The sequence below is a fragment of the Bubalus bubalis genome, chromosome 12, assembly GCF_019923935.1.
Source record: "Bubalus bubalis isolate 160015118507 breed Murrah chromosome 12, NDDB_SH_1, whole genome shotgun sequence".
Taxonomy (NCBI): Eukaryota; Metazoa; Chordata; class Mammalia; order Artiodactyla; family Bovidae; genus Bubalus; species Bubalus bubalis.
Window position 1 is genome coordinate 98,517,960 of NC_059168.1, and position 25,950 is coordinate 98,543,909.

The following is a 25,950-nucleotide window of genomic DNA, read 5'->3' on the forward strand; positions in this document are numbered from 1 at the left end:
TGGGTGGCGGGCTCGGTGTGAGAGGCGGGGCCACGCAGCCATGGGGGCGGAGTTGAACTGTGCTCCTGCCTGTGCGCCCCGGAAGCGGAAGCTAGGACCTGTTTCCGGGCGGCTGATTCGAGGATTTTTTGTCACAAGCGGGGCGTCTAAAGATCTGTAGCTGGGCAGGCCATGCCTTCTGAGGGTCGCTGCTGGGAAACTCTGCAGGCTCTGCGCAGTTCCGACAAAGGTCGCCTCTGCTACGACCGCGACTGGCTGCTGCGGGGTGAGGTGAGCAGTGGCCCCTAAGCGGGCGGCGGTCCCACCCGCCGCTCGTCCGGGGCCTCTGCCCTTCCTTAGCCTTTGGCAAGCCCTCCTCCGAGGAGGCCCTGCGTTCTTTGTCACAACACGCGTCCGCTTCTTGATTCCTGTGTGTGCGTCGCCGTGTCCTAGAGTTTGTTTCTCTCCACTATTCTAGCTTCTCAGGAGCTCCCCTTCAGAAATGCTCTTCTCTGAAGGCTTCATTGCTACCCGCTGCCGAAGTTAGGCGCCTCCGCTCTGGTTGTCAAAGCAGCCCTGGCCTCTCAGGGTCAGTTTATTACTGCGCGTCTCTTGTGTTGGGAGATCCAGATTGAGCGGTGAGCGGTTGGCGGTGGTGGTTGTTCAGTCGCTCACTCGTGCCTGACTCTTGGCGACTGCAGCACGCCAGGCTTCCCTGTCCTTCACTATCTCCCGGAGCTTGCTCAGACTCATGTCCATTGAGTCAGTGATGCCATCCAACCGTCTCTTTCTCTGTGGCGCGCGCCCTTCTCCTCTTACCCTGACCAAATTTTTAGATGGCATCGGGCACACCTGGAAACAGTGGGGGCGTGGTCGCTGCATCTAAGATGTGCTAAACCGTGTAATAGACCGCGCAGGTGGGGAATGTCGCGATATTTAAGGCATAGCCTTTTCCCGCGTTGCTCGTAATCTAGCTACAGATATGAAGTCTCTTCAAACGGAAATATATAGCACTTATAAAGCATTTCTCTGTCTTTGACAGTTTTAAAGAGTATATATACCTTACATTCTATAGGATGAATTCCATCATGAGTCTGTTCGATGTCGACTCGGGTTATGCATTCTTGGCACGAATAACGCAGAAATGATGAGGTGTTCTCAGTAACTTAAATCCGTAGCACATAATTGCTTCAGCCCATCCCAGCACTGGTGATGCTAACACTTATCAGTTGATCACAATGGTATCTGCTAGATATTTCCACTTAAAATTCATCATTTTTCCTAATACTAATGTACATAATTAGTATTTTGTCAAACCTCCACTCTTAGCGTTTTTTGGTGACTTCTCTCTTAATCAACCTTTTCTGTGATGTGCCCAAATGGTGTTAAGAGCCAATTTTATATCTTTATTTTTTAATTGCCAGTTTATATCTCTTAGGCTCATTTTGCTCATTTTCTTGTCGGGGTTTTGCCAGTATTGTGTAAGTTCTTTATGTATTAGGGATAATATTACTTTATCTGAGTCATACATTGCATTTTTTTTTTCTAGTTAGTTAAAATTTATTCCTGTTTTATGGTGTTTTTTGTATGTGTGGTTTTATTTTTACATTTGAAGCATTGCTTCTGGAATTTATTTTGGTGTAAAGAATGAGGAGGAAGTTGTTGACTCAAATTCAACATCCATTCATGACAAAAATCCATTCTTACCAAAGTGTGTATAGAAGGAACCTATCTTAACATAATAAAAGCTACTTATGACATACTCACATGCCAGCACAATACTCCATAGTTGTAAAAAGCTGAAAAACTTCCTACTAAAATCTGGAACGAGACAGCGAGGCCTATTCTCACCACTTCTGTCCAGTATAGTATTGTAAGTCTTAGCCACAGCAGTCAGACAAGAAAAAATAAAAAGGTATCCAAATTGGAAGGGAAGAGGTAAAATTGTCATTATATACAGCTGCCATGATACTGTATGTAAAAAACCCTAAAGACTCCACACAAGAACTGCTTGAACTGATAAATAAATTTAGCAGGGGAGCAGGATACAAGATTAACACTCAGAAATCTGTTGCATTTCTTTACACTAACAATGAAATATCAGAAACGTAAAGTAAACAAAAAAACACCTTTTGAAATGGGATCCAAAAATAAAGGTACTAGGGATGTAAGATACAATTTGATGCCTGTAGCTAACACAGCTATACCATATATAAGAAAGTTAAGAGAGTACATGTTGAGAGTCCTTTTTTCTTTTGATTTTACCTATATGAGAAGATGGGCTTTCCAGATGGCACTAGTGGTAAAGAACCCGCCTGCCAGTGCAGATGTAAGAGATGTGGGAATCAATCTCTGGGTTGGGAACATCTCCTGGAGGAGGACACAGCAGCCCACTCCAGTATTCTTGAGAATCCCATGGACAGGGGAACCTGCCAGGCTACAGTCCATAGAGTCACAAAGAGTTGCACACAACTGAACCGACTTGGCATGTGTGCACACATGTGATAAGATGCATGTTAGCTGAACCTATTTAATCATTTTATAATCTATGTAAATCAAACCATCATGTTTACACCTTACACTTTTATAGTGACGTATGTCTGTTTTTCAATAAAACTGAAAAAAAATTGAATCTTACATAGAATTCACAGCACTTTTAAATGACTAATATTCACTGAGTGTTTATGCCATCTGTTCAGTTCAGTCGCTCAGTCGTGTCCGACTCTTTGCGACCCCATGAATCGCAGCACGCCAGGCCTCCCTGTCCATCACCAACTCCCAGAGTTCACTCAGACTCATGTCGTGTGTATGCCATAGTTTACTTCAAAATTCCTCATACATTCTTCTCCATTCCAACGTTTTAGGTTGCTTTCAGGTCTACTTTAATGACCATCTTTGTGAATTGTTCCTTTTTCTGCAGTTAGGATGGTTTAGTCTGATACTCTAAAAAGATAGTAGTCAAGATCATTATCAAGAAACTATTGTACTTTCTTTTCATCTCTGATTGTTAATACAGTTACTTTGGGTCTTGGTATGTATGTATATTGGAGAAGGCAATGGCACTGCACTCCAGTACTCTCGCCTGGAAAATCCATGGATGGAGGAGCCTGGTAGGCTGCAATCCATGGGGTCGCTACGAGTCGGACACAACTGAGCGACTTCACTTTCACTTTTTACTTTCATGCATTGGAGAAGGAAATGGCAACCCACTCCAGTATTCTTGCCTGGAGAATCCCAGGGACAGAGGAGTCTAATGGGCTGCTGTCTATGGGGTCGCACAGAGTCAGACATGACTGAAGCGACTTAGCAGCAGCAGCAGCATATGTGTGTGTATATATATATATACACACACATACATATGTATGTATATATACATATGCTGCTGCTAAGTCGCTATGAATGTATATGTGTATATATATGTATATATTAATGTATGTATATTAATGTATGTGTATGTATATATTAATGTATGTATATATTAATGCTTATTAGGACTTCTTAGGTTTTCAGTAAAGCATATAGTGGATTATAAGGACAAAATTATTTTTTGGTTTCTTAGATCAGTTAACATGCAAGTTGGACTTAACTTTTATCTTGTCTCCTAGGATGTTTTACAAGAATGTATGTCTCTTCCTAAGCTGTCTTCGTACTCTGGATGGGTAGTAGATCATGTCCTGCCCCACATACAAAAGAACGCACCTCCCTCTGAGACGTCAGCATCCTCTGTGTCTACTTCAGCCCTCGACCAACCTTCATCTGTTCCCAGATCTCCTCTCAGAAACCCTGCCTACTCACCGGTCTCCTCAGCAACATCAGATGGAACCAGGGTAAGGTTTTTACTCAGCTTAGGACAGAAGACAATGGTGGCTGCAAAGTTGGAGTGTCTAACTTATAATACCATTGTCGTGCTACAATGACTTTACTCTGAGAAAGTAATGATTGCTTCTTCTTCATGGAGCTATCTGTAGGAACAGTGTTTACCACATCTTTTTATGAAGACCAGAGAGAGAAATTCCTCTCTTAATACCAAGAATAGTGGTTAATTTCTTGAGCAGTTGGATTGTTTTTTCTCATAAGCATTACATTTGTTTAACTCTTAAGGTCTCCCTTTTTGTTGTTGCCTGCTGAAAGACTGAGAATGAATTTTATACTTGCTCTTAGATTTACATACCTTATCACTGGTTCCAAATGAGTTGGTACCTTTTTGGTTCGATTTTGTTCCTGCCTTTGTTTCTCTTACTTGTTGTTATTGTTGTCCAGTCACTGAGTTGTGTCCGACTCGGCAGTCCCATGAACTGTAGCATGCCAGGCTTCCCTGTCCTTCACTATCTCCTGGAGTTTGGTAAGACTCACATCCATTGAGCTGATGCTGCCATCTAACCATCTCATCCTCTGTCACCTCCATTGAGGGCAAGAGGAGAAGGGGGCAACAGACGGTGAGATAGTTCTCCCACTTAAAAACAAATTGTTATTGATGCTCTGCTGTGCTTTGCTCTTCTCTTTCTTCCTGTTTCCAGAGTTAGTTTGTATAAGTACAGATATGTAAGAACATATGTATTTTCTTTTTGGTAATTATATTTTTTTAAATTAATCTGTTGACTGTGTGGCATGTGGCATGTGGGATCTTAGTTTTCTGACCACGGATCAAACACTTGCCCCCTACATTGGGAGCATAGAGTCTTAACCACTGGGTGGTCAGAGAGGCTCCCATGTATACTTCTTTTTCTTTATTTCTGTTTTTTTTTTTTCTTTATTTTTAAACAAAGTTGCTAGAATATACTATTGTGAATCTTGTTTGTTTTCATTGGTTTCTGTGTTTCCACTTGACAATATATCTTTCTTTCTTTTTTTTTTTTTAATATTTTATTTTTAAACTTTACATAATTGTATTAGTTTTTTGACAATATATCTTACAGATGATTCGTTTCTGTCTCTATCTCTATATATCTGCATCATTCTGTTTAATATGTTTTCTGATTGTTAATTTGTGCTTGTTATATTTTATGTTCTTTATAAGCTGCATTAAATCCTTTCTGGATCAAAGTAAGATATAGGAAGTAGTATTTGGCCTAAGAATGTAAAGAAGAAAAGCCTTCTAAACTAAAATAATGCATTATAGCATTATTTTGCTTTTTCAAGGTTTTTGTGTCAGCAGAATAAGACTAGGCAACTCTTTAGAAAGGTAGAGATTACTTTTTTCATGTTTGGGTTCCAAAAGACAAAGTCCTTTTTGTTCATACTCACTGAAAATTTTTGGTTACTGAAAGCATTGCATCAAAAGGAAGAAGTTAAATCTCCCTGTGATCTCATCATTTCAGTCAACAGTTACTCCTTTCCAGTCTCATAAGCCTGCATCCGTATACCTTTGCATAATTAAATTGTATGTGTACTTTCATGTTCTAATTTTCCTTCCTGACTTTACTTTGTTTGCTAACTATTTGAATTATTTGTTCATGTTATTTCCACCTTTGTAAATATCTACTTACAGGATATGTAATATCCTGTAATTTATTGAACTATTCCTTTATTATTTAGCATTTTTGTTTTTCCATTTCATTGCTTTTAAAAATACTCCTCTGAAAAACTTTGTGCAGAGAGATCTTTCTCTTTTTAATCTTAAAGTATATCTTCTAGCTGTCTTAAATGCCCGAATAACAGGCATCAAAGATAAAAGGGTGCAAACATATTTTTTTAATTAGCAAAATATTCATGACATAAAATTTACCATTTAACCATTTTTAATGTCACAGTTCAGTGGCATTAAGCACATTCATAGTGTTGTATAACCATCACCACTATTCATCTCCAGAACTTTTTCATCATCCCAAACTAAGAATACTCATTAATCAGTAACTCCTGATTTCCTCCCATCCCCAGTCTCTAAAAACCATCATGAATTTGACAGTTCTACATACTTGATTTAAGTGGAATCATATATGTCATTTTGTGACTGGTTTATTTCCCTTAGCATACTGTCTTCAGGGGTTCATCCATGTTGTAGCATGTGCTAGAATTTCCTTCCTTTTAAGGCTGAATAGTATTCCACTGTATTCACCTGTCACTGAACATTTGGATTGCTTCCACCTTTTGGCTGTTGGTGACTAGTGCTGCTATGAACATGCATGGACATCTATTAGTTTGAGTAGCTGTTTTCAGTTCTCTGGGGTATGTACCCAGAAGTGGAATTGATGGATCATGCGGTAGTTCTGTGTTTAAATTTTTGAGGACCCATCATATTGTTTTCCGCAGCAAGTGTACCGTTTTATATTCCTACTAGCAGCGCACAAGGGTTTCAGTTCTGCATACCTTTGCTAATATTTGTTATTTACTGTTGGTTTTTTTTCCTCCCCCACAGTGGCCGTCCTAGTGGGTAAGAAGTATATCTCCTATGGTGTTGATTTGCATTTCCTTAATGATTAGTGATGTGGTGCATATTTTCATGTTCTTATTAGCCATTTGTATAACTTCTTTGGGGAAATGTCTTTGTGAGAGTTATTTGCAATAAGTAACAATTTATTGTACAGTAAATAATAATCCTAAAAAGTAATATAGGACAGAGATGGTTATTCATATTATGAAAGACTGCATGATTCCATACATAAGAAGTTTATTTTTTAGTTTATATTTTGCACCTCATCTTTAAAAATACTAGGCTTTAAATCTAGCAATTGAACATCATAGGTGCAAAAATGAACTTCAACCTAAACCTCATAACTTACATTAAAATTAACTCAAAATGTAAAACTATGAGAATTTAGGATAAAAAAAATTATCAGAGCCTAGGGCCAGTTGAAGGGTTTTTAGATTTGACACTAAAAACTAAATCCATAAAAGGAAAAATTAATACATTGGACCTCATCAAATAAAAAACCTTGGGACTTTCCTGATGGTCCAGTGACTAAAACTCCTCACAGCCCCACAGAGGGGCTGGGTTTGATCCCTGGTCAGGGAACTAGATCCCGCATGCTGCAAGACTCTGCGCAGCCAAATAAATAAGTAAATGTTTTTTTAAAAATTCTCAGTAGAAAAATAATATACTCGTGACTGGAAGAAAATAGTTGCAAATCACATGTCTGACAAAGGTTTATATATCTAGAATATATTTTTAAAACTCTCAAAGGTTAAACAGAAACTTTCTAACCTTCAATTAGAAAATGACCAAAAGATATGAACAGACATTTTCACCTGAGACGATACACAGATGACAAAATAAGTGCACAGAAATATGTTCAGTCACTAGGCATTAACGGAATGCAAATTAAAACTGGGATGAAGGCTTCCAGTGCAGGGACGCAGGTTTGATCCCTGGTTGGGGAATTAAGATCCTACGTGGAGCAGCCAAAAGAAAAAAGATTATGTGCCATGTGGTTCCATTTATTTAAGGTTGTTGAAATACAGTCATTATAGAGTTGGAGAACGGGTAGGAGATGTAAAGGTGTGGCACCAGGGATCTCTGTGGTGAACAGTTCTGACCTTTATAATCGTTGTTATACATGAGATAAAATGGCATAAAACTACACACACCCAAATGAATTCCTGTCAGAACTGGTGAAATCTGAACAAGTTATGTGACTTGTACCATCAGTTTACTGTTTTTGATATTTTATTGCATTTATGAAAGACGTTACTATTTGAGGAAACTGGGTAAATATAGAGTGCGTGAGCCTCCCTGTACATTTTTTGCAGTTTCCAATGAGTTGTAATTATTTCAAGATTAAAAAAAAGTTTCTGTGAGCAGCTTCTCAGAGGCAGCAGTTTCCAGTTCTGATCGTGCCAGTATTGTGGCATACCCTCAGACAGGCATCTGAGGGAAAGATGCCTCTCTCCCTACAGTTTCTTCCCTTTTCCCTCAGTTTCTTCATCTGTAAATCTGGTACTGGACTAAATTGTTGAGGGCCTCTCCAGGTATAAAAATCCATAATTCTTAAGGTTTAAGTAAAGTTTTGGATGGCTTTAAATAACAAATTGTATCATTAGGAATTTCTGGTATTTAAGTAACAGAAAACCTAGTTTAGCTTAAATGAAACAAAGGGGTCAGGGGAGAAATTTAATAGTTCATATAACCAGGAAGTCTAGGAATGTGGAATCAGTTTGATCTGGAGGATCTATTTTCTGCTTGTCTCTCCTTGATATTATTTCTGACTTGATCCAGTGACTCAAACACGGGGCTTTGCTTCTCTTCTCTCAGTTCTGTGTAACTTCTTGATTTCATCTTTCAGATAGACTGTGTGGCAGGATGTCTGTTGATAGCCCTAGACAGATACCTGCTTAGGTTAGCGTTCCCAGAAGAAGAGAAAGCCCTCCAAAATACCTCCATTGGAAAAGTTCAGAAGTTGTAAAGCAGTCATCAATCAATTAAAAATAAATAAATATAATTATATATATAAAAAAGAAAAGTTCAGAGGTAGACTCTGGCTTAAGTCATAAGCCTCGTTCCTGAAGTAGACACTGGGTACAGAGGGATAGAGTACTTTGATTGATGGGCTGATCTTATGGCTACTGACCCCTGAGGCTAGGGGCCATGGATGAACTAGGAATGTGGGCTGGGGTTTCTCTGTCCAATCCACCCCAGCAAAAATGGACACTTATTAGAAAAGAAAAAAAGGGGAATACGCTAGGCATATCAAAATAAAGAAGCAAGCAAAAAAAAATAACACAAAAAAACTGTCCAAAGCAAAAACACACACTTAATTTGCTAAGGAGAACAATTAGAATAAGGTCAATATCATGAAAAGCACCTTGGTTCTAACCTAAATTGTTTTGTTGTTATTGGTTGCTGATTGTAAGCAGGGATGTGGCTTTTGTTCAGACAGAATAATACCAACTTGACCATCTTAAAAGCTTAATTTTTCCGTCTTCTGTCTATACAGGATAAACGTGAGTCTCCACATACAGAGCCTATGGTACTTCAGTCCCCCCGGGGGATGAAAGTGGAAGGCTGCATCCGAATGTATGAGCTGGTGCACAGAATGAAAGGAGCAGTAAGTAACCTGTGAAGTAAGGCAGGCTTGACATTGACCCTAGGGAGCCACATTCAAATGCAGTTCCTCAGGGACTAAGAATGTCCACCACATGCTGATCACCGTGTGATCACAGTGCCCCACCTACTAGTGGCTTCATCTCAGTTAGGGGGATGGTTACAATGTAACAGTCACGGGTAAGCTCTATCAAGTCAAAGCTGGTTTCAGGTCCTAGCTTTTCTATTTTACCTGTGACCCTAGGAAGATTACTGAGACTTTCCTGGCTTCCATTTACTTTTCCAAAATTTGAAGATGATCTGCATTGTCAGATAAGGTTATACTGAGAAGATGGACCTTAACAGCTTCTTGAAAAAAGGATAACACTATTTTAATGTTTATTTAACTTTATTATTTTTTTAATTTCTGTTTGGTACTAGGGTATAGCCGATTAACAATGGTGTGATACTTTCAGGTGACTACTTTTTTCATTAGAAAAACAATGCATGCTTTTGTAAAAATTTTTACAGATAGGTGAGTTTATAAAGTGAAATTCTAGCATCTACCCTCATCTGTTTATTCATGGAATCACCAAATATTTATTGAGCGCTTTTGTTCTCAGTTCAGTTCAGTTTGGTTGCTCAGTCGTGTCCGACTCTTTGTGACCCCATGGATCGCAGCACCCCAGGCCTCCCTGTCCATCACCAACTCCCGGAGTTCACCCAAACTCATGTGCATCGAGTCGGTGATGCCATCCAGCCACCTCATCCTCTGTCGTCCCCTTCTCCTCCTGCCCCCAATCCCTCCCAGCATCAGAGTCTTTTCCAATGAGTCAGCTCTTCGCATCAGGTGTCCAAAATATTGGAGTTTCAGCTTCAGCATCAGTCCTTCCAATGAACACCCAGGACTGATCTCCTTTAGAATGTAGGTCTAGATAAAACAATGAACAAAGGAGACACAATCCATATCCTCATAGAGTTTATTTGCTGGAGGGAGAGGCAGAAGTAAGCAAGAGAAACGAGTGAACTATAGTTAGAAGGCTATTATAGTCTGAGTAAGAGAGAGCAACACTCACTAAGCCGTCACTTTGACACTGGATAAAAAAGGGTGATGAGTGCTTAGATTCAAGGATGTAGCCGTGGAGACGGTGGGGGATGGTTAGAGGGAGACAGAGAGTGTGTGTGTTCAGGTTTTCTCAGCTCTGCTCTGTCAGTCATCACTTGTCCATGGTCTTTCTGTCTTCCAGACCTAAGTAGAGAGTTTTTCACTGTTGATAATCCCCCTCATGTTGCAAAATAAGTTTCAAAATAGAATACCTTGATATCTTTTAACAGTATGTTTTGATATATCTCCATGCCTATATATATATATATATAGTATGTCATTCTCTTTAAAGACTACAGAGTATTCTCTAGGATGACCTACTATACTTATTTCCCTGTTGATTTAAATTGTTTCAAATTCATTATCAACAGGGCTGTAATGAACATTTTTATGCATATATCATTGCACACATAGGCAAGTATATCTTCAGAACAAGTTCGTAAAATGGAACAAGTGTCAGAGGATATGTACACTTTAAATTTTGATAGTTAAAATGTCTAATTGCCCTTAAAAGTCAAATGTGAGTACTCTTGTAATAATAAATGAAATACCTAGTACCTTTAGGTACATAAGAAAGGGATGTTCCTAAGTGAAGATGGAGGAAAAGAATCTAGGCAGAGATAATAACTTATGGAAAGGAGTGAGATAGGAATAGCATAGTTACAGAATTAGAATACGAATTTCTGTAGATGACCCTGAAGCCCTCATCGGAATACACAGGATGGAAATTCCCTGGCAGTCCTGTTGTTCTGACACCCTGCCTTCACTGCTGAGAACCCAGGTTTGCTCCCTGGTGGGAGAGCTAAGATCCCACAAGCCACAGGGCGTGGCCAAAAAAAAAAAAAAAAATGCACAGGTTGGAAAGTTAAAAGTGCAGGGCTATTTGATAATATATTGGTAAAATCCCGTCCATTCTTGCTTATGCTGGAGTGACAGGAACAGTATGGAGCAAATTGGAAAAGCTTTCCACAACAGCTGAATTTAAAGATTGACCCAAAGGGGACAGGTGACTCAAGCAAAGATTTTGAGAAGTAGGAAGATGATTCCATGCCCCGGAGTATCTTTGATGGGGTTAAGGCCTGATGGGAGGGCATCTCACAGGGGTAGATGAGCAGGGTATAATGGAGCTCCAGAGAGCAGGTACTGACCCTTTGCAGGAGGGCTTGAGGCAGTGGCAGGAGGAGCAGGAGAAGAAGGTGCGGGCCCTTTCTGAGATGGCATCTGAACAGCTGAAGCGGTTTGATGAACGAAAGGAACTGAAGCATCATAAAGAATTCCAGGACTTACGGGAAGTAATGGAGAAGAGGTGAGTCTCCCTGAATTACAAGGGGAATGTCAGCATGGTCAACCAGAGCTCTTTCCCAACATAAAACCCAGAGGGAAGAATCTGAGTCCTTACATGCCAAAATAAAATAGCCAGAGAAGCTTATAACCTAGAAAAAGGATCAACCTTGGAAAGATGACCAATGCAAATCAAAGAGAGGCAGAACAATTTTAGGAAGCGTCCCTGACTCTTCCTCCCTCCATATTTCGTTCAGCTCCAGAGAAGCCCTGGGGCAGCAAGAGAAGCTGAAAGCCGAGCATCGTCACAGAGCGAAGGTCAGCGCCTGGGAGAATCCGTGTGGGTGTTCACTGTCTGGCAGTCATAGATGACCCGCCCCTGTCTTGCCACTCTGTGGCTGACTTGGGGCCCATCTGTGAGAACAGGCAGTCCGCGTGGGACTGGAGGAATGTAGAAGGAGAAGTCCAGGTGCCCCTTAACTTGACAGCCCTTTCTGTAGATTCTCAACCTGAAGCTGCGGGAAGCGGAGCAGCAGCGCCTGAAGCAAGAGGAGCAGGAGCGGCTCCGGAAGGAAGAAGGCCAGGCCCGCCTGCGCGGCCTCTATGCCCTGCAGGAGGAGGTGCTGCACCTCAGCCAGCAGCTGGACGCCTCGGACCAGCACAGGGACCTGCTTCAGGTCGACCTGTCTGCCTTCCGGACCCGAGGCAACCAGCTGTGCAGTCTTGTCTCAGGGATCATCCGGGCCACTTCTGAGGTGAGGGGTCTTCAAGAACATTCTCTCTCCTGTCTTTGAAATGAAGAGCTTTTAAAGCAAAATGGTTTTGTGATTTAAAAATATCACCTGCTTATTATCACTTGTTATCCTCTTACCTGGAGACAACCACAGTTAGCATTTATTTCTTATCTGACAGAGAGAGAGAGAGAGTGTGTGTGTGTGCATGTGTGTAAGTGAGAGATTCCCCACCCTAATTGGGCTTCTGTAGATAGTTTCTTACCTTAGGTTAAAAAAATATTTGTTTTGTCTAATTGCAGAACACTTTAGTTCATTAATATATACTGGACACCTGCCATGTTTATGATAAAAGTTAAAACCTTACAGAAATGTATATTGCTTTTTCCAGTTAACATGACATTTTGAAAGCATAATTACTATAATCGTGACAAATACTTTGGTGTTTTTAAGGCAGTGTTAAAAACTGCAGCTATGGACACGTAATAGGTATTCAGTAAATATAAGTAACCTATCCCTTCTCTAGTGGATCTTCCCGACCCAGGAATTAAACCAGGGTCTCCTGCACTGCAGGCAGATTCTTTACCAACTGAACTATCAGGGAAGCCCAAATATTTGAACAGATGAAATCACATAACTTCCAACATAACCATACCAAATTTATTGAAAACACTTATTGTTGAACTGTTAACATCTCTAAGTTGTACCAGTTCATACTTTTATGAATTGTATGCTCTTTGTCCTTACTTCATATCTCTATGAGAGTTTGTGTTTTAAAAAAATCAACTTGTATGAATTCTAAATATTAAGAACTTTAAGCACTGGGAATTCCCTAGTAGTCCAGTGGTTGGGACTCTGCTTTCACTGCCAAGGGCCCAGGTTCAGGCCCTCGGTGGGGAGCTAAGATCCCACAGGGTGCATGGCGTGGCTAAGAAAAAGAAAGAGCTTTAAGCATTCATCACATTTAAGGCAGAAGTTTATTGTTACCTTTCATATCTCTCTTTGGGGTTTTTGTTTGTCCTCCTTTTTGAAAAATATCAGACCTACATAGAAGTGGAGAGAACAGCATAATGTACATTGGGCACCCATTCCCCAGCTTCCACAAGAATCCATACATGACAGTCTCATTTTGTCTATGGTGCCACCTGCACCCCTTCCCTCAGACGGTTTTACAGTAAATCTCAGGCATTCTGCTTCATCTGGAAAGTTCTTTAGTATGTATCTCTGAAAGCTAAAACTCTATATTAACATAACCAAAACACTAATATCATACCTAAAAAACTAATAATTTCTTCAGTATGATCAAATGTCTAGTCAGTGTTCAAATCTCTCCAGTTATCTCAATAATTTTTTTTATAACTGATTGGAAAATTAGCATCCATACTCAGCTCAACTTTTTGGTGTGCTGTGTCTGTTACTTAATTAAGTCTTTTAATCTCAAGACTCCCCCTCCCTTCTCTCTCTCTATTTTCTTTTGCCATTGTTGAAGAATCTGATCGTTGTGAATAGAATCTTCTGCATTCTGAAAATTTCAGTGCAATTGCTAACCCTAACCCTTTGGTGTATTTTTATATGTTCTTTTATTCCCTGTATTTCTGTGAATTTGTAACTTTCTCTAGGGCAGAACTAACAGATTTTCTGTGATGATGGAAACGTTCATATCTGTGCCATGCAGTAACTACACATGGCCATTGAGCACTTGAAATGTGACTGGTGTGACTGAAGAACTGTATCTTAATTTTTAGAAAGTTTTCAATTTAAATGTAAAGAGCCATGTGTGGCTACGTGTGCTGCCTTCCTGGACAGCATAGTCTAGAGGCTTGATCGGGTCACATTTGATTTTCCCCACAGCAGTACTTCATAGTTGGGGGTGTGTTTGTTAATGAATCACAGCAGGAGGCATAGAGTACTGACGGTCTTTCCGCCTGTGATGTTAAGGTCAACTGGTGGTTTCAGATACTGTCAGTGTTATTTTCCAGTTTAAAGATTTCAGTGAGTCTTTAGCTAATGATTTAGTAGCCATTGCTGATCCTTACTCATACTTGTTATTTCATTAGAGGTGGTAAATTTTAAGTTTTTCTATCATTTTTCCGTATTTTTTAGCTAGAATTCTACTACAAAGAAAATTTCCCCATAAACTTTCTTAAGTACAGTCTATATAGGGAAGGAAGGATAAATATTTGAGTCTTTCCTTTGATCAGTCTTCAGAGTATAGAGCTGCTTTCCTAGCATTTTCCCACAGTGACTTGAGGTTTTGTTTTGTTTTGTTTTGTTTACTATCATAGAACATGGGAACTTGATATACTTGATGTATAATGTCATCTGTCGTAGTTTGTCATTCAAATTGTGTATGGGAACACCTTCACGTTGGCTTCTCCGTCCCTTGGACATGGCCCCAGTAGTAGCTGGGTGTATGAAAGCTGGGTGTAGAAAGCAAGCAAGGTGTTTTCTACCTCATCTTGAACATTTTCTTCTCCATATCTAAAATTGCGTGTTTCTTCACGAAGCCGTATCACTTATTAGTGGGAAAAGGTATTAGAAAACACAGGCTGGTTCCCAGTGCTGGTGAGAGCATTGAAAGCTCTCCCCTTCGGTACTGTGGATGTGATGGGAAATCAGTATTACCTTTAAGAGGACAGGAAAGCAGTAGGTATCAACATGTTGACCGTGGGTACTCCCTTGGCACAATTCCAGTTTAGAAATACATGGATTTGTGTGATGCATGATTCAGCACCTCAGGTGCTCAGGAAATAACCACTGAGCTCTGCTTCTGTCACCGTGACAGAACGGCTTTCCCACAGTAGAGGACCAAGCTGCGGCTGAGGGAGCGCTACAGGAAATGCGCGACCTCCTCTCGAACTTGCATCAGGAGATCCGTAGGGCCTGTGAGGAGAAGAGGAGGCGGGATGAAGAGGAGGCCCGGATAAAGCAGCAAGAGTCACAGATGCAGCAGAGGCCGGAGGCCCACAAAGAGTTGCCCGTTCCCAACCAGGGCCCAGGGGCGAAGCTGAACGAAGGTGGGTCTTGGCGTGGAAATGGTCCTTTAATGTGATGTGTAATTCAGAATGTGAAAAGAAGTGAGAACATGTTTTGAATACTGTATTAAGCTACAGGATAATTTATCAGAACTTTCACATAATGTAAGATTCGGTACTTTTAATGATTTCCATTCAGTTTTGATCGATGTGGAGCCTGGCTTCAGATTCCAACACTTGCCATGAGGACTTGAAATTCTCTATAATCCTAGTAGATATATTATTTCACATTGCTGCTACTGAGTATTTTAAATAAGTGTGTACAGAATATATGTTTAAACACGAGGGAATTGATACAGCATAATGGTTGAGAATGCTGCTTTTGGAGTCAGATCCGTGGGAATCTAGTTTTTCTACTTCCTGGCATTGTATCTTTGCTGAATTACCTAACCTTTCCATGCCTGTTTCCTTATCTATAAAATGAAGATGATAGAATGTACCTTATAGGATTATTATGACAGTGAAAGCAGTTAATACATACATAATTAGAACAGTACCTGACTCATATTAAATGTTCAGTAAATTCTACTTAAGTTCATTAGAACAGTACCTGGCTCATATTACGTGTTCAGTCAATTCTCCTTTTATGGAAGTATCTTTCTTTCATTCCTCAGATCTCCAGGTGAAGGTGCAAGACAGTACAATGCAGTGGTACCAGCAGCTGCAGGAGGCCTCCAGTCAGTGTGTGCTGGCCTTCGAGGGCCTGAGCAACAGCAAAGACAGTCAGGTAGGAGGGAAGGAGTTGGGCATTCTCTGGGCCTGATGGTGCCCCCCCACAGCCTCATGTCCCCAGGAAATGTAGCTCACCTGTCACATCACATCCCTAATCCTAATGGCATGTACTCAGCTCTTCAAAACACTGTTGGCCTTCTCGCTACTTTCCTCTGGCAGGCCAAAAAGATCAAGATGGACCTCCAGAAGGCTGCCACCATTCCAGTGAGCCAGATCTCTACCATTGCAGGTTGGTCAGAGAGCTAAGAACATGGCCCTTCACCTCATTGTACCAGTGTTTATTGAGATTCCAAATCCACTTGTCTGTAAGGTTCCTATAAATAGATTATGTCTGAGCAAATGTTGACTGTTGGATCAGGTGTATAAGCTATGTGCCTTGGCTGGTTTACTCTCTGCGTGTAGAAGGTAATCATTATGTGTTTGTTGACTCTTTTTTCTTTTTAAATAAGTTGTGTACTGGTAGTAAATTATTTAGAAAGACTCTTAGCTACGATTGGAAGTTACTGTGGAAAGCACCCCTTAGGGAGCCTAGGATGTGACTTGCATTCTTTGCTTTTGTCCTACAACATTAGCTTTTCCAGACTCGAAACCTGCTTGTTAATACATGAGAATGCTGAGAATGCCTACTCAGTTTCTCCAGAGACTGAGATTTAGAGAAGAAGAACCACACAGGGGAAAGACCCCTCTTCTTTAGAAACAGAGGTTCATTTTCACAGAGCTCAGATGTGGAAGCCTCCACAGTATAGACTGTGCTGCCAAGTGGCTGGGGAGCTTGTGCAGCTGGGAAGCTGCTCTGACTTAACCTCTATCCAGGTTCCCTTGATTAACTTGTTACCTAAGAAGTGTGGCGGAGAAGGCAATGGCACCCCACTCCAGTACTCTTGCCTGGAAAATCCCATGGATGGAGGAGCCTGGTGTGCTGCAGTCCATGGGGTCGCTAAGAGTCGGACACGACTGAGCGACTTCACTTTCACTTTTCCCTTTCATGCATTGGAGAAGGAAATGGCAACCCACTCCAGTGTTCTTGCCTGGAGAATCCCAGGGACGGGGGAGCCTGGTGGGCTGCCGTCTGTGGGGTCACACAGAGTCAGACACGACTGAAGTGATGTAGCATAGAGTAGCATAGCATAAGAAGTGTGGAAAGTTGCACTTCTTGCCTTTGAGAGGCTCTGTGACTGAACTTACATATCACTTTGCTGCCTGAAATTCCTTCTGAAACAAAACAAGGTCTAAATAAGTAAATATGTATCACTTTCTAGAATTGAAAGTGCCATTTCCTTTAATAGCCATGGCATTGAGGGGCAAGGTTGACCAGACAGTTGTCGCACACCTTCGCTGGCCTGCTCAGGTTCGTCCTCGGTCTTTCCCCCTCAGTTGACCACAGGCACCCCTGCCTCCTCCTTCGTCTGGAAAACTGAGACATCAGGTGTAAGATCCTCAGGTTCCCCCCTCAACCCCCCAACCACCCCCCACCCCCCCCCACTGCAGTAATACACAGCTGTATTTACCTGCTTTGAAACCATCCTGTTTCAAAGAATGCAGTACCCTTCCGGCCCACACTTCCCCTTCCGCTCGGCCCTGAACGAGCCTCGGCAGCCTTGTTATTATCCCCTCCTATCTCTCTCAAGAGAGAGCTCTTCTGTTTTCTACAAAATGGCTTTCTTTACATGCTCCTTTCCCTTTAAACATGCTTGTCACTCACATTCTAAAACCTGTTTCTTTTGATTTTGTGTTTTCTCAGTCTTTTCTAATCTTCATGTTACCCTTTGGCCCTGTTGACTGTTCCCTTCTCTATCACTTCTAGTCCTCTGGCTTCTGAGGCAACATTAATTTCCAGCTTCTCCTCCTCCCTCCCCCTCTCTCTCTCTCTCTCGTGGGCTCCTCAGTCTCCTGCCCCCACCTGGCTGGTAGGTGTGCTTTCACCCTGCAGTTCTCATTCTAAGATCCCCCTGGCTTCAAACTTCACCTCTGCAACATGACACCCAGCTCAGTCTCCGGGTCATTCCTTTCCTCTGAGCTTCGGGTTACCTTGCTCCAGCTACCTGCCGGGCATCTCTGCCTAGGTATCTCTCAGCTTCCTCAGGTTTAGCATGTTCCGAGCTGGCCTCTCATCGTCCTACTCTCGCCCAGCTTTTTTCTGGTTTGCTCTAAGTAACCAGTAGTAACACCTTATCTACTCAGTCACCTTAACTGAACCCGGGAGTCATCCCCATGACTGCTTCCTCTGGTTCACTGTCTGTATCTGATTAGGCTCTGGTTTTGCTGTTCTTCGGAGAAGGCAATGGCACCCCACTCCAGTACTCTTGCCTGGAAAATCCCATGGACGGAGGAGCCTGGTGTGCTGCAGTCCATGGGGTCGCTAAGAGTCGGACATGACTGAGCGACTTCACTTTCACTTTTCCCTTTCATGCATTGGAGAAGGAAATGGCAACCCACTCCAGTGTTCTTGCCTGGAGAATCCCAGGGACGGGGGAGCCTGGTGGGCTGCCGTCTATGGGGTCGCACAGAGTCGGACACGACTGAAGCGACTTAGCAGCAGCAGCAGTTGCTGTTCTTGATTTTCCTACCTACTTCACAACTGTGTCCCTTTGTTTCCATCAGTATCATAAGCTCTGTGAGAGCTTACAGCCCAGTCAGACACAGACATTCTGCAGAGTTAGTGCTCAGTAAGTGTGGAGTGACTGAGAAAGAGGTGACCTAATTCCTGCCTCTTTAAGGTGCATGTCCATGAGTAGTCAAATGTGGAGCAGAATTTAAAGACAGATATGGTGCCATTGTGGCATATGGGATGTGGGAGGCCATGTCAGGCACTGGGCTGGGATCTGATTTTCCTAATTCGAGGGGCACAGGGAGAGGGACTGAATGGGGATTTGGCCAGTGGGGCCCTCTGAAACCATCAGTAAAGAAATAGTAGGGTTATAGGTTGGCAGGAACGTGAGCTGAGTGAATTTGATGGAAACATACATATTTTAACATCTCAGGTTAGAGTCTCTGCTTCTGTTTTCAGGGAATTGTTGGCCTTGAAATTTCTATGACATCTCATTATTTAACTCTTGGTTTCTTCCTTTTTTTCTTAATTCCTAAGAAAGGTGCCACCCCTCTTCCCTGTTTTTTCAGTGAAACTGAATCAGTGGTCTAGGGAGGATATTTCTGAGATTTTAAACGTTTCTTAAAATGATTATGAACTTAGTGCAGGGTATTAGGAACTTGGCAGGTAAATTGGAGATGCTGTATTCATTCAAACATTAATTTTAAATAATAAAAACTAATTCATATCTGCTTAAGCCAAAAAAAAGGAAAGGAAGGAGAAATAGGTAGAGTGAGGAGTTTGTCCTAAAGATAAATCAGTTTCCTACGGCAGGAGTGGGGCTGGATCTCAGGAGCCAGAAATGTTGGGACCCTTTTCTCTCTTCTCTTAGGCTTCCCTCTGCCCACCTCATTCTCCTTTTGTGGACGGCTGTTCTTTGGTCCGCATGACAGCACCACTGCTTACATGTGTGTCACAGGACTGGCCGCTTCGGGAGTTGACTCAGTCAACTGGCTGATTAGCTCAGCTTAACTCGTCTTGATCTAGCTAGCCAGTGTAGAAGGTGGGGCACACAGGATCTATAATATGAATGTAATAATAGCTTCTATGGAGGAAGGTAGGTCCAAGAGAAGGAGGGGGAGCCACTGTGAATTGGAGATCCTTTAGAAGGTTTTCCCTGGAGTTACAAGTGACTCCTTTAGGCACATCAGCCACACCTGTCGCATCTAGAACAATTCAACACCTATTTCTATACTATTCATCTCTGATGTGTCAGTTGCAGAATTAGTTCATTCTACCAATGACAAATTCCTTCAAAATAATACCACACCCTATGTACTTTCAGATCCTCCACAACATGTATTTGATTGTCATATGTTTCTGCATCTGTATTTTGGCTTTAGGCTCTGAACTTCTGTAGGGCTGGGTTTATACAGAGGCTTTGTTATTGCAGTGATGAAAAAAATAGATTGACTGCAGTTGTATCTTATCACTGACTCTATCTCTGTCATACCCAGGCTCGAAGCTGAAGGAGATCTTTGACAAGATCCACAGCTTACTTTCTGGAAAACCTGTTCAGTCTGGCGGGCGCTCCGTGTCTGTCACACTTAATCCACAGGGCCTGGACTTTGTCCAGTACAAACTGGCAGAGAAATTTGTGGTGAGAAACCCTGTTGCCAAAGGTATGGGAAGAAGAGGCTGGTGCCTAACCTTTAAGCCTTTCTTGAATATTAACTTAAAGTCTCCCCTCTCTGTGCTCCCAGAAACAAGGGGAGGAGGAAGTGGCCTCCCATCACGAAGCAGCATTCCCCATCGCGGTCGTGGCGTCCGGGATCTGGGAGCTCCACCCCAGAGTAGGGGCCCTCATCCTGGCTCACCTGCACAAGAAGTGTCCTTACTCTGTTCCTTTCTATCCAGCATTCAAAGAGGGAATGGCTTTGGAAGACTATCAGAGGTGAAGTGTTCTCCTTACTGTCCCCAGGTGATGAATGGAAGAGAGAGAGACTTGAGATTCATTTCCCCTCCTCAGAGCATCTCTTATGTACCTTGAACATTCTGTCAGAGAATACAGTGTCTTTCATGCAAACTGGGTGGCTTTTAGAATTTGTGGATTTAAGTATCAATAATCAATATAGTACAGCGGAAAGAATTCTGGATTTAGAATCCAGGGATCTTAGAATTTTACCCTTGTTTTGACTATTAATAGATTTTCAAAACTGGGGAGTTTTTTCATCTCCTTAAAGATTGTTTTCCATTGTTTGTAAATGGGGGTAATAATATTCATTACCTTCTGGGAATTTACCTCTCAAGGTTTATATGTTGCAGATTTGACAATGGATGTGAGTGTTTTGTAAGCAAAATTATATCTACCAATGTAGTCGTGTGTAATAATGTATTAATAATAATTTTAGATGTAATGGTATGTTGTTACTTTTAGCCATAAATAGTAATGGATTGGTCACCCTCACTTTGACTCTATCACATTGAATTTTTTCTTACCACATAGGATGCTTGGCTACCAAGTGAAGGATTCCAAAGTAGAGCAGCAGGACAACTTTCTCAAGCGCATGTCTGGGATGATCCGCCTCTATGCCGCCATCATCCAGCTCCGGTGGCCATATGGAAACCGACAAGAGGTAGCAGAGAAGGGTTACTATGGATAATGAGCGGTCGGACCAGGGTCTATGTTAGTATATCTTACCTGAAGGAAATACCGACCTTTCAGAGGAACAGTCCCATCATGTGACAAGTTAAAGAATAGTGCTGCTTCGTAGGTATTCTTTAGAGAAGTGGGTATTGATTATTAGGAAACTTTTGGATCATCAGAGTCATTTGTTCAGAGACTAATTGATGCCTTAGAGACCAATTACATACCAAGGTTACATACCTTACTTCACAGAGGGACAGACGGAGGCTTAGCAAGTTGTAATGATACACACTTGTCAATGTCAGAGCCACAGCAGAGGGCCAGGGCTTTGACCTGCCTGCCTAGTTCATTTTGCAAGGAATGGAGATTAGAGAGATGGAGAAGTTAGTGGACTTGGAAACCCAAAGAGAAAGGAATATAAGCTGACTGAATCTAGGAACTTGTTACTGTGCACCTGCTATGTCCTAGGTGTTGTGCTAAAGGTACCAGGAATAATTAATAAAATGTCAGTATAAGATAACTGTTTATAAGAGTAACTAGGATTCCTGAAACTGAGGCTGACAGCTGTGTGTTGAAGGAATCCAATGAAGAATGTGTGGGTCCCAGTGTGTTGCAATATTTAAAAACAGAATTTGTTTGGCCTCTGTTGTTTCTGCCCTGTGGCATGTGCTTAGGTTAGGTGATCAGGGGGTTCATGTCCCCTTGGTAATGGCTGGGTGATATCGTTGGCAATTTAGAACTCTTAATAAAATGAGATTAAATCCTGACCAAGCCTCTCTGCTCCCAGACTCACCCTCATGGCTTAAATCATGGTTGGCGCTGGTTGGCACAGATCTTAAACATGGAGCCCCTGTCAGATGTGACGGCCACCCTCCTCTTTGACTTCTTAGAGGTACGTAGTACAATAATCACACAAGAGAACGCCAGTGGGCCGCTGTATGACATGACGAATAAACAAATAGAGACTAATGGTGAACACCATTAGGGGCCAGTGTTACAAATTTTTCCCCAAGCTCCAAGAGAAAGCTAGCTTTGGATTTTTCTTCCCAGTGTACTTTCCTTTCTCTGTGTGGATGTCTTGTCATTATAAAGAACAGAAAACTGTACATCCCAGTACAGATGAAAAGGAATTTGCTTTGGGGATATAGAAGTGACTCACTCGGAGAATGGGGGCTAGGATGCATAGTTGAACCCCACCAGGGCCTGGAACCAGGAACTGGGATGTCGCCAGGGACCAAGGGAGCCCCTCTCTGGGACTGCATGGTCTTCTCATGTTTGATCCTCCTGCAGGTTGCCTCTGCTTGCTCTGCAGGCCACCCTTCTCTGCTTCTCGGCACACAGTGGAGAAGATGCTCCTGGGCTGTATCCCTCAGCCTCAGTGTGGTCACCCAGTGTAGTGGGACTAGTGCCCATCAGTGGGATTGCTAATAGACAGGAGAGAGAGTAAGATTAACCAGCTTGGGTCAGGTACCTGTCTCATCTAGAAGGCTGTGTACAGTCCTGTCTGCCCATAAGGGGCCCCCACTATAGGGTATGAATAAGGGTTTCTGTGAAAAAGAGACGGTTCTTAAAGAATAAATGCTTGGAGCACATGCCGTAACAAATCTGAGACCACTTGGGCCATAATGCCAACAGTTTCTACTCACCTGATAGCTCCTGCAGTCACAGTAAATGAACATTGATCCTGAGTCATTGAAAACATGGGGTATTCCTTCTACCTTGATTACCAAGGTTGGGAAGTAATGCTATTCCTTTAAAATCAATAGTAAATTAAGTTTGAGTCACAACCTCTCAAACACCTGGCTACCTGGCGGTCTGGTTAAATGTGGAGGTATTACCATACATGAGAATGCTTCAGAAGAAAGTTGGATTTTAATTCCCTTGCTTAGCTGGCTGAATGGCATTGCGGCTGAAATTCTTGATAGGAATGAGAGGCAAAGGGCTGATTATCCTTTATGACTGAGTGTGCGTTTTCATTCCCTGCTCTGGTGGTGCGCACCTTCCCCTCTAGGTGTGTGGGAATGCCCTCATGAAGCAGTACCAGGTCCAGTTCTGGAAGATGATACTTCTCATCAAAGAGGACTACTTCCCCAGGTATTAGACTTGTTGAGTAGACACCAGAGAATTTGGTAGGTAAAAACTCATGAAATCAGATGCCTGTGGCTGCTGTCACATGCTGTTTCTTTTTTAAAAATTTTATTTTATTTATTTGTTTTGGCTGCACTGAGTCTTTGTTGCTGTGCTCAGGCCTTCTCTAGTTGTTCTGATGGGGTCTCCTTTATTGTGGGGTGCGGGTTTATTGCGGAGATGGCTTCTCGTTGTGGAGCACGGGCTCTAAGGGCATGAGCTTAGCTGCTCCACAGCATGTGGAATCTTTCCAGATCAGGGATCAAACCCCTGTCCCCTGCATTGGCAGGCAGACTCTTATCCATTGTACCACCAGGGAAGTTCAGATACTGTTTCTGACTCAGTCAGAAGCACTTGTGTTGAGTGAGACATCTTCAGCTCCCGTCCTTCTCCTCTCTGTTATTTGAATAAACACTTTTGAACTCTACTAAGTCTCTCTTAAATATTATTGACTAAAAAAAAAAAAAAATTAGGAAGATCTTGGATTCAGATCCCATTTAAAACTCTCTTGTTTTCCAAACTCCCCCAGATAATCTGGGATGGTGACAACATGCAGTCATGAAGGAAGCCAAGGAGTCAAACCCGCTCAGTAAATCAGTTGGTGAAACTGATTGATTAGCCAGTTTGCTTGACTCTTTTGGGGGATTCAACTTCAAGCCCTTTCTCATCCCTCTCAACTCACTGAAGGGAGAAAGGCATTGGCGACACCCATCTCACCTGATGATAGAGACCTTGAGAAGCAACAGTGCTCTCTTCTCCTTTACCCCTTTGAAATAAAGTGCTGAGACCATTTAGTAGAGTGACAGCATCCTAAGTCTAAAAGACATCTCTGGGAATCATTTGTTCTGCCACTTCCTCCAGATCAGCAGGTCCCTAACCCCTCTCCAAAAGATATGTGTGAACCATAGGTACTGTCTTCTTTCTCTCCTTATAGGATTGAAGCCATCACAAGCTCAGGGCAGATGGGTTCCTTCATACGCCTCAAGCAGTTCTTGGAGGTAAGGTGCCCTTAGACCAGCATATCCCAAGCTGTTGTCAGCCTCCAGTGTCTGTGTCTGACAAGTCTTGGACCTCCCCTCCAGACTGATTGCAGTCTCTTACCCTTGATTTTTCTGAACCCTACTTTTTTTTGGCCGTGCCATGCGGCTTGTAGGATCTTCACTCCCCGACCGGGGCTTGAACCCAGACCCTCGGCATTGCAGCACCGAGTTCTAACCTCTAGGCCACCAGGAAACCACCCCCCCTTACTTTTTGTCCATCATTCCCTCTTTACCTTAAGGGCTGCCATTTCATTATTTTACTGTGTGTCACTGTCCATACTGCCTGTGCAGAATAAAATACATGTAAAATATATTTAATGAATCTTAGCTCACTGATAACTTTTTTTTGCATTTTGGCCAAGGTTCTTTTCTCAGTCTCAGGTCTAGGGAACTGGTCACTTTTCTTCATGAGAACAGACTGTACTTTGAGTTAGACTCCTTTCCTTTTTCCATGTGCCAAAAAAGTTGAAGAGGTAAATTCTGACAAATCATTGAGAACTCTGTGGTACATCTACCAAGACAACCTGCTGACGTCCAGTCTCCAGTAGCTCAGTTGGATAAACAGCACTAGTGAACCGCGAGGCCAGGGTGTGGAGACGAGGGTGGGGCAGACGCAAGGGCAGCCTGACCTTTGCCCTCCACTCCAGCTGATGCAGGAGAGGTCTTACCACAGCCTTTTCCTTTTAAACTAAGTGTTATCGGAGTGTGGTTAATTTACAGTGTTGTGTGGGTTTCTGTTGCATAGCAGAGTGAATCAGTTATACATATATCCACTCTTTTTTAGACTCTTTTCCCATATAGGTCATTACACAGTATTGAGTAGAGTTCCATATGCTATACAGAAGGTTCTTATTAACTATTTCATATTTAGTAGTGTGTATATGTCAGTCCCAATCTCCCAATTTATCCCCCTCCCCTTTCCCCCTTGGTAACCACAGTTTTCTACATCTATGACTCTAATTTCCGTTTTGTAATCAGTTCATTTGCACAATTTTTTTAGATTCCACATGTAAGTAATATATGATATTTATCTTTGTCTGACTTCCGTCAGTATGACAATCTCTAGATCCATTTATGTTGCTGTAAATGGCATGATTTTGTTCTTTTTTATGGCTAATATTCCACTATGTATTACGTACCACATCCTTCTTTAACTGTCAAGCGTTGGAAGCAGTGTTATCAGAGAGTCATCTGGTTTTCTTTATCTTTGCCTGACCAGAAATGTCTGCAGCACAGGGAGATTCCTGTCCCCAAGGGCTTCCTGACTGCCTCCTTCTGGCGTTCCTGATGTCACTCCAGCACCTACCATTACCATTTTGTTGCTGAGGGGCAATAATAAAGCAACTGAAGACAGCTGTACCTGCGAGAAGTCATGTCAATGTGTGTTTTGTGTATTTGTACCTTGTGACGAAGAGAGGAGATTTCCATGGGCCACAAATCTAAGAGGTCCCTTAATAGATCTGGTGACTCCTTAAAGAAGTCCGCATGACCGAGTAAACAAAGTTGGCCTTTCTCATTTTTATGGAAAATAAGAAAAAAAAAATTATGAGAATAAAAGGTTAATACTTGATCTTACCCTTTATTTCCTTTGTCTCTTAAGTGTCTTTCAGAAATTAGGTTAATACCTTGACTGTTTCACTCTGAGCTGAAGCGACCCACTGCTTTCACTCCCCTACACCCAACCCCTTCCTGCATGTTGCCCCTTTTCACAATTTCTGGAATGAACAAAGACTTGAGGTCCCTTGTAAAGCAGCACTTGATAGTTGAGGCCCAAATCTTCACATGCAGGC

General features: G+C 42.1%; 1 protein-coding gene across 2 annotated transcripts; it reads left to right on the forward strand.

Annotated features, from left to right (window-relative positions):
- Nucleotides 1-68: 68 nt before the first annotated feature.
- Nucleotides 69-25,735, forward strand: GLE1 (GLE1 RNA export mediator). Of its 2 annotated transcripts, XM_006065353.3 has the most exons (16): nt 70-270; nt 3,585-3,806; nt 8,850-8,960; nt 11,198-11,346; nt 11,579-11,639; nt 11,822-12,076; nt 14,838-15,069; nt 15,702-15,814; nt 15,979-16,048; nt 19,864-20,006; nt 20,110-20,300; nt 20,853-20,982; nt 21,781-21,885; nt 23,005-23,087; nt 24,055-24,118; nt 25,380-25,735. In XM_006065353.3, the coding sequence occupies exons 1-16, from the start codon at nt 172-174 to the stop codon at nt 25,446-25,448; spliced, it is 2,097 nt and encodes a 698-aa protein (XP_006065415.2). In that variant the 5' UTR covers nt 70-171; the 3' UTR covers nt 25,449-25,735. The 2 variants fall into 2 exon arrangements, 1 of the variants encoding a protein (XP_006065415.2); XR_006543649.1 differs by lacking the exon at nt 25,380-25,735 and having other exon boundaries at nt 69-270; nt 19,864-20,028; nt 24,055-24,115.
- The last annotated feature ends 215 nt before the right edge of the window (nt 25,736-25,950 follow it).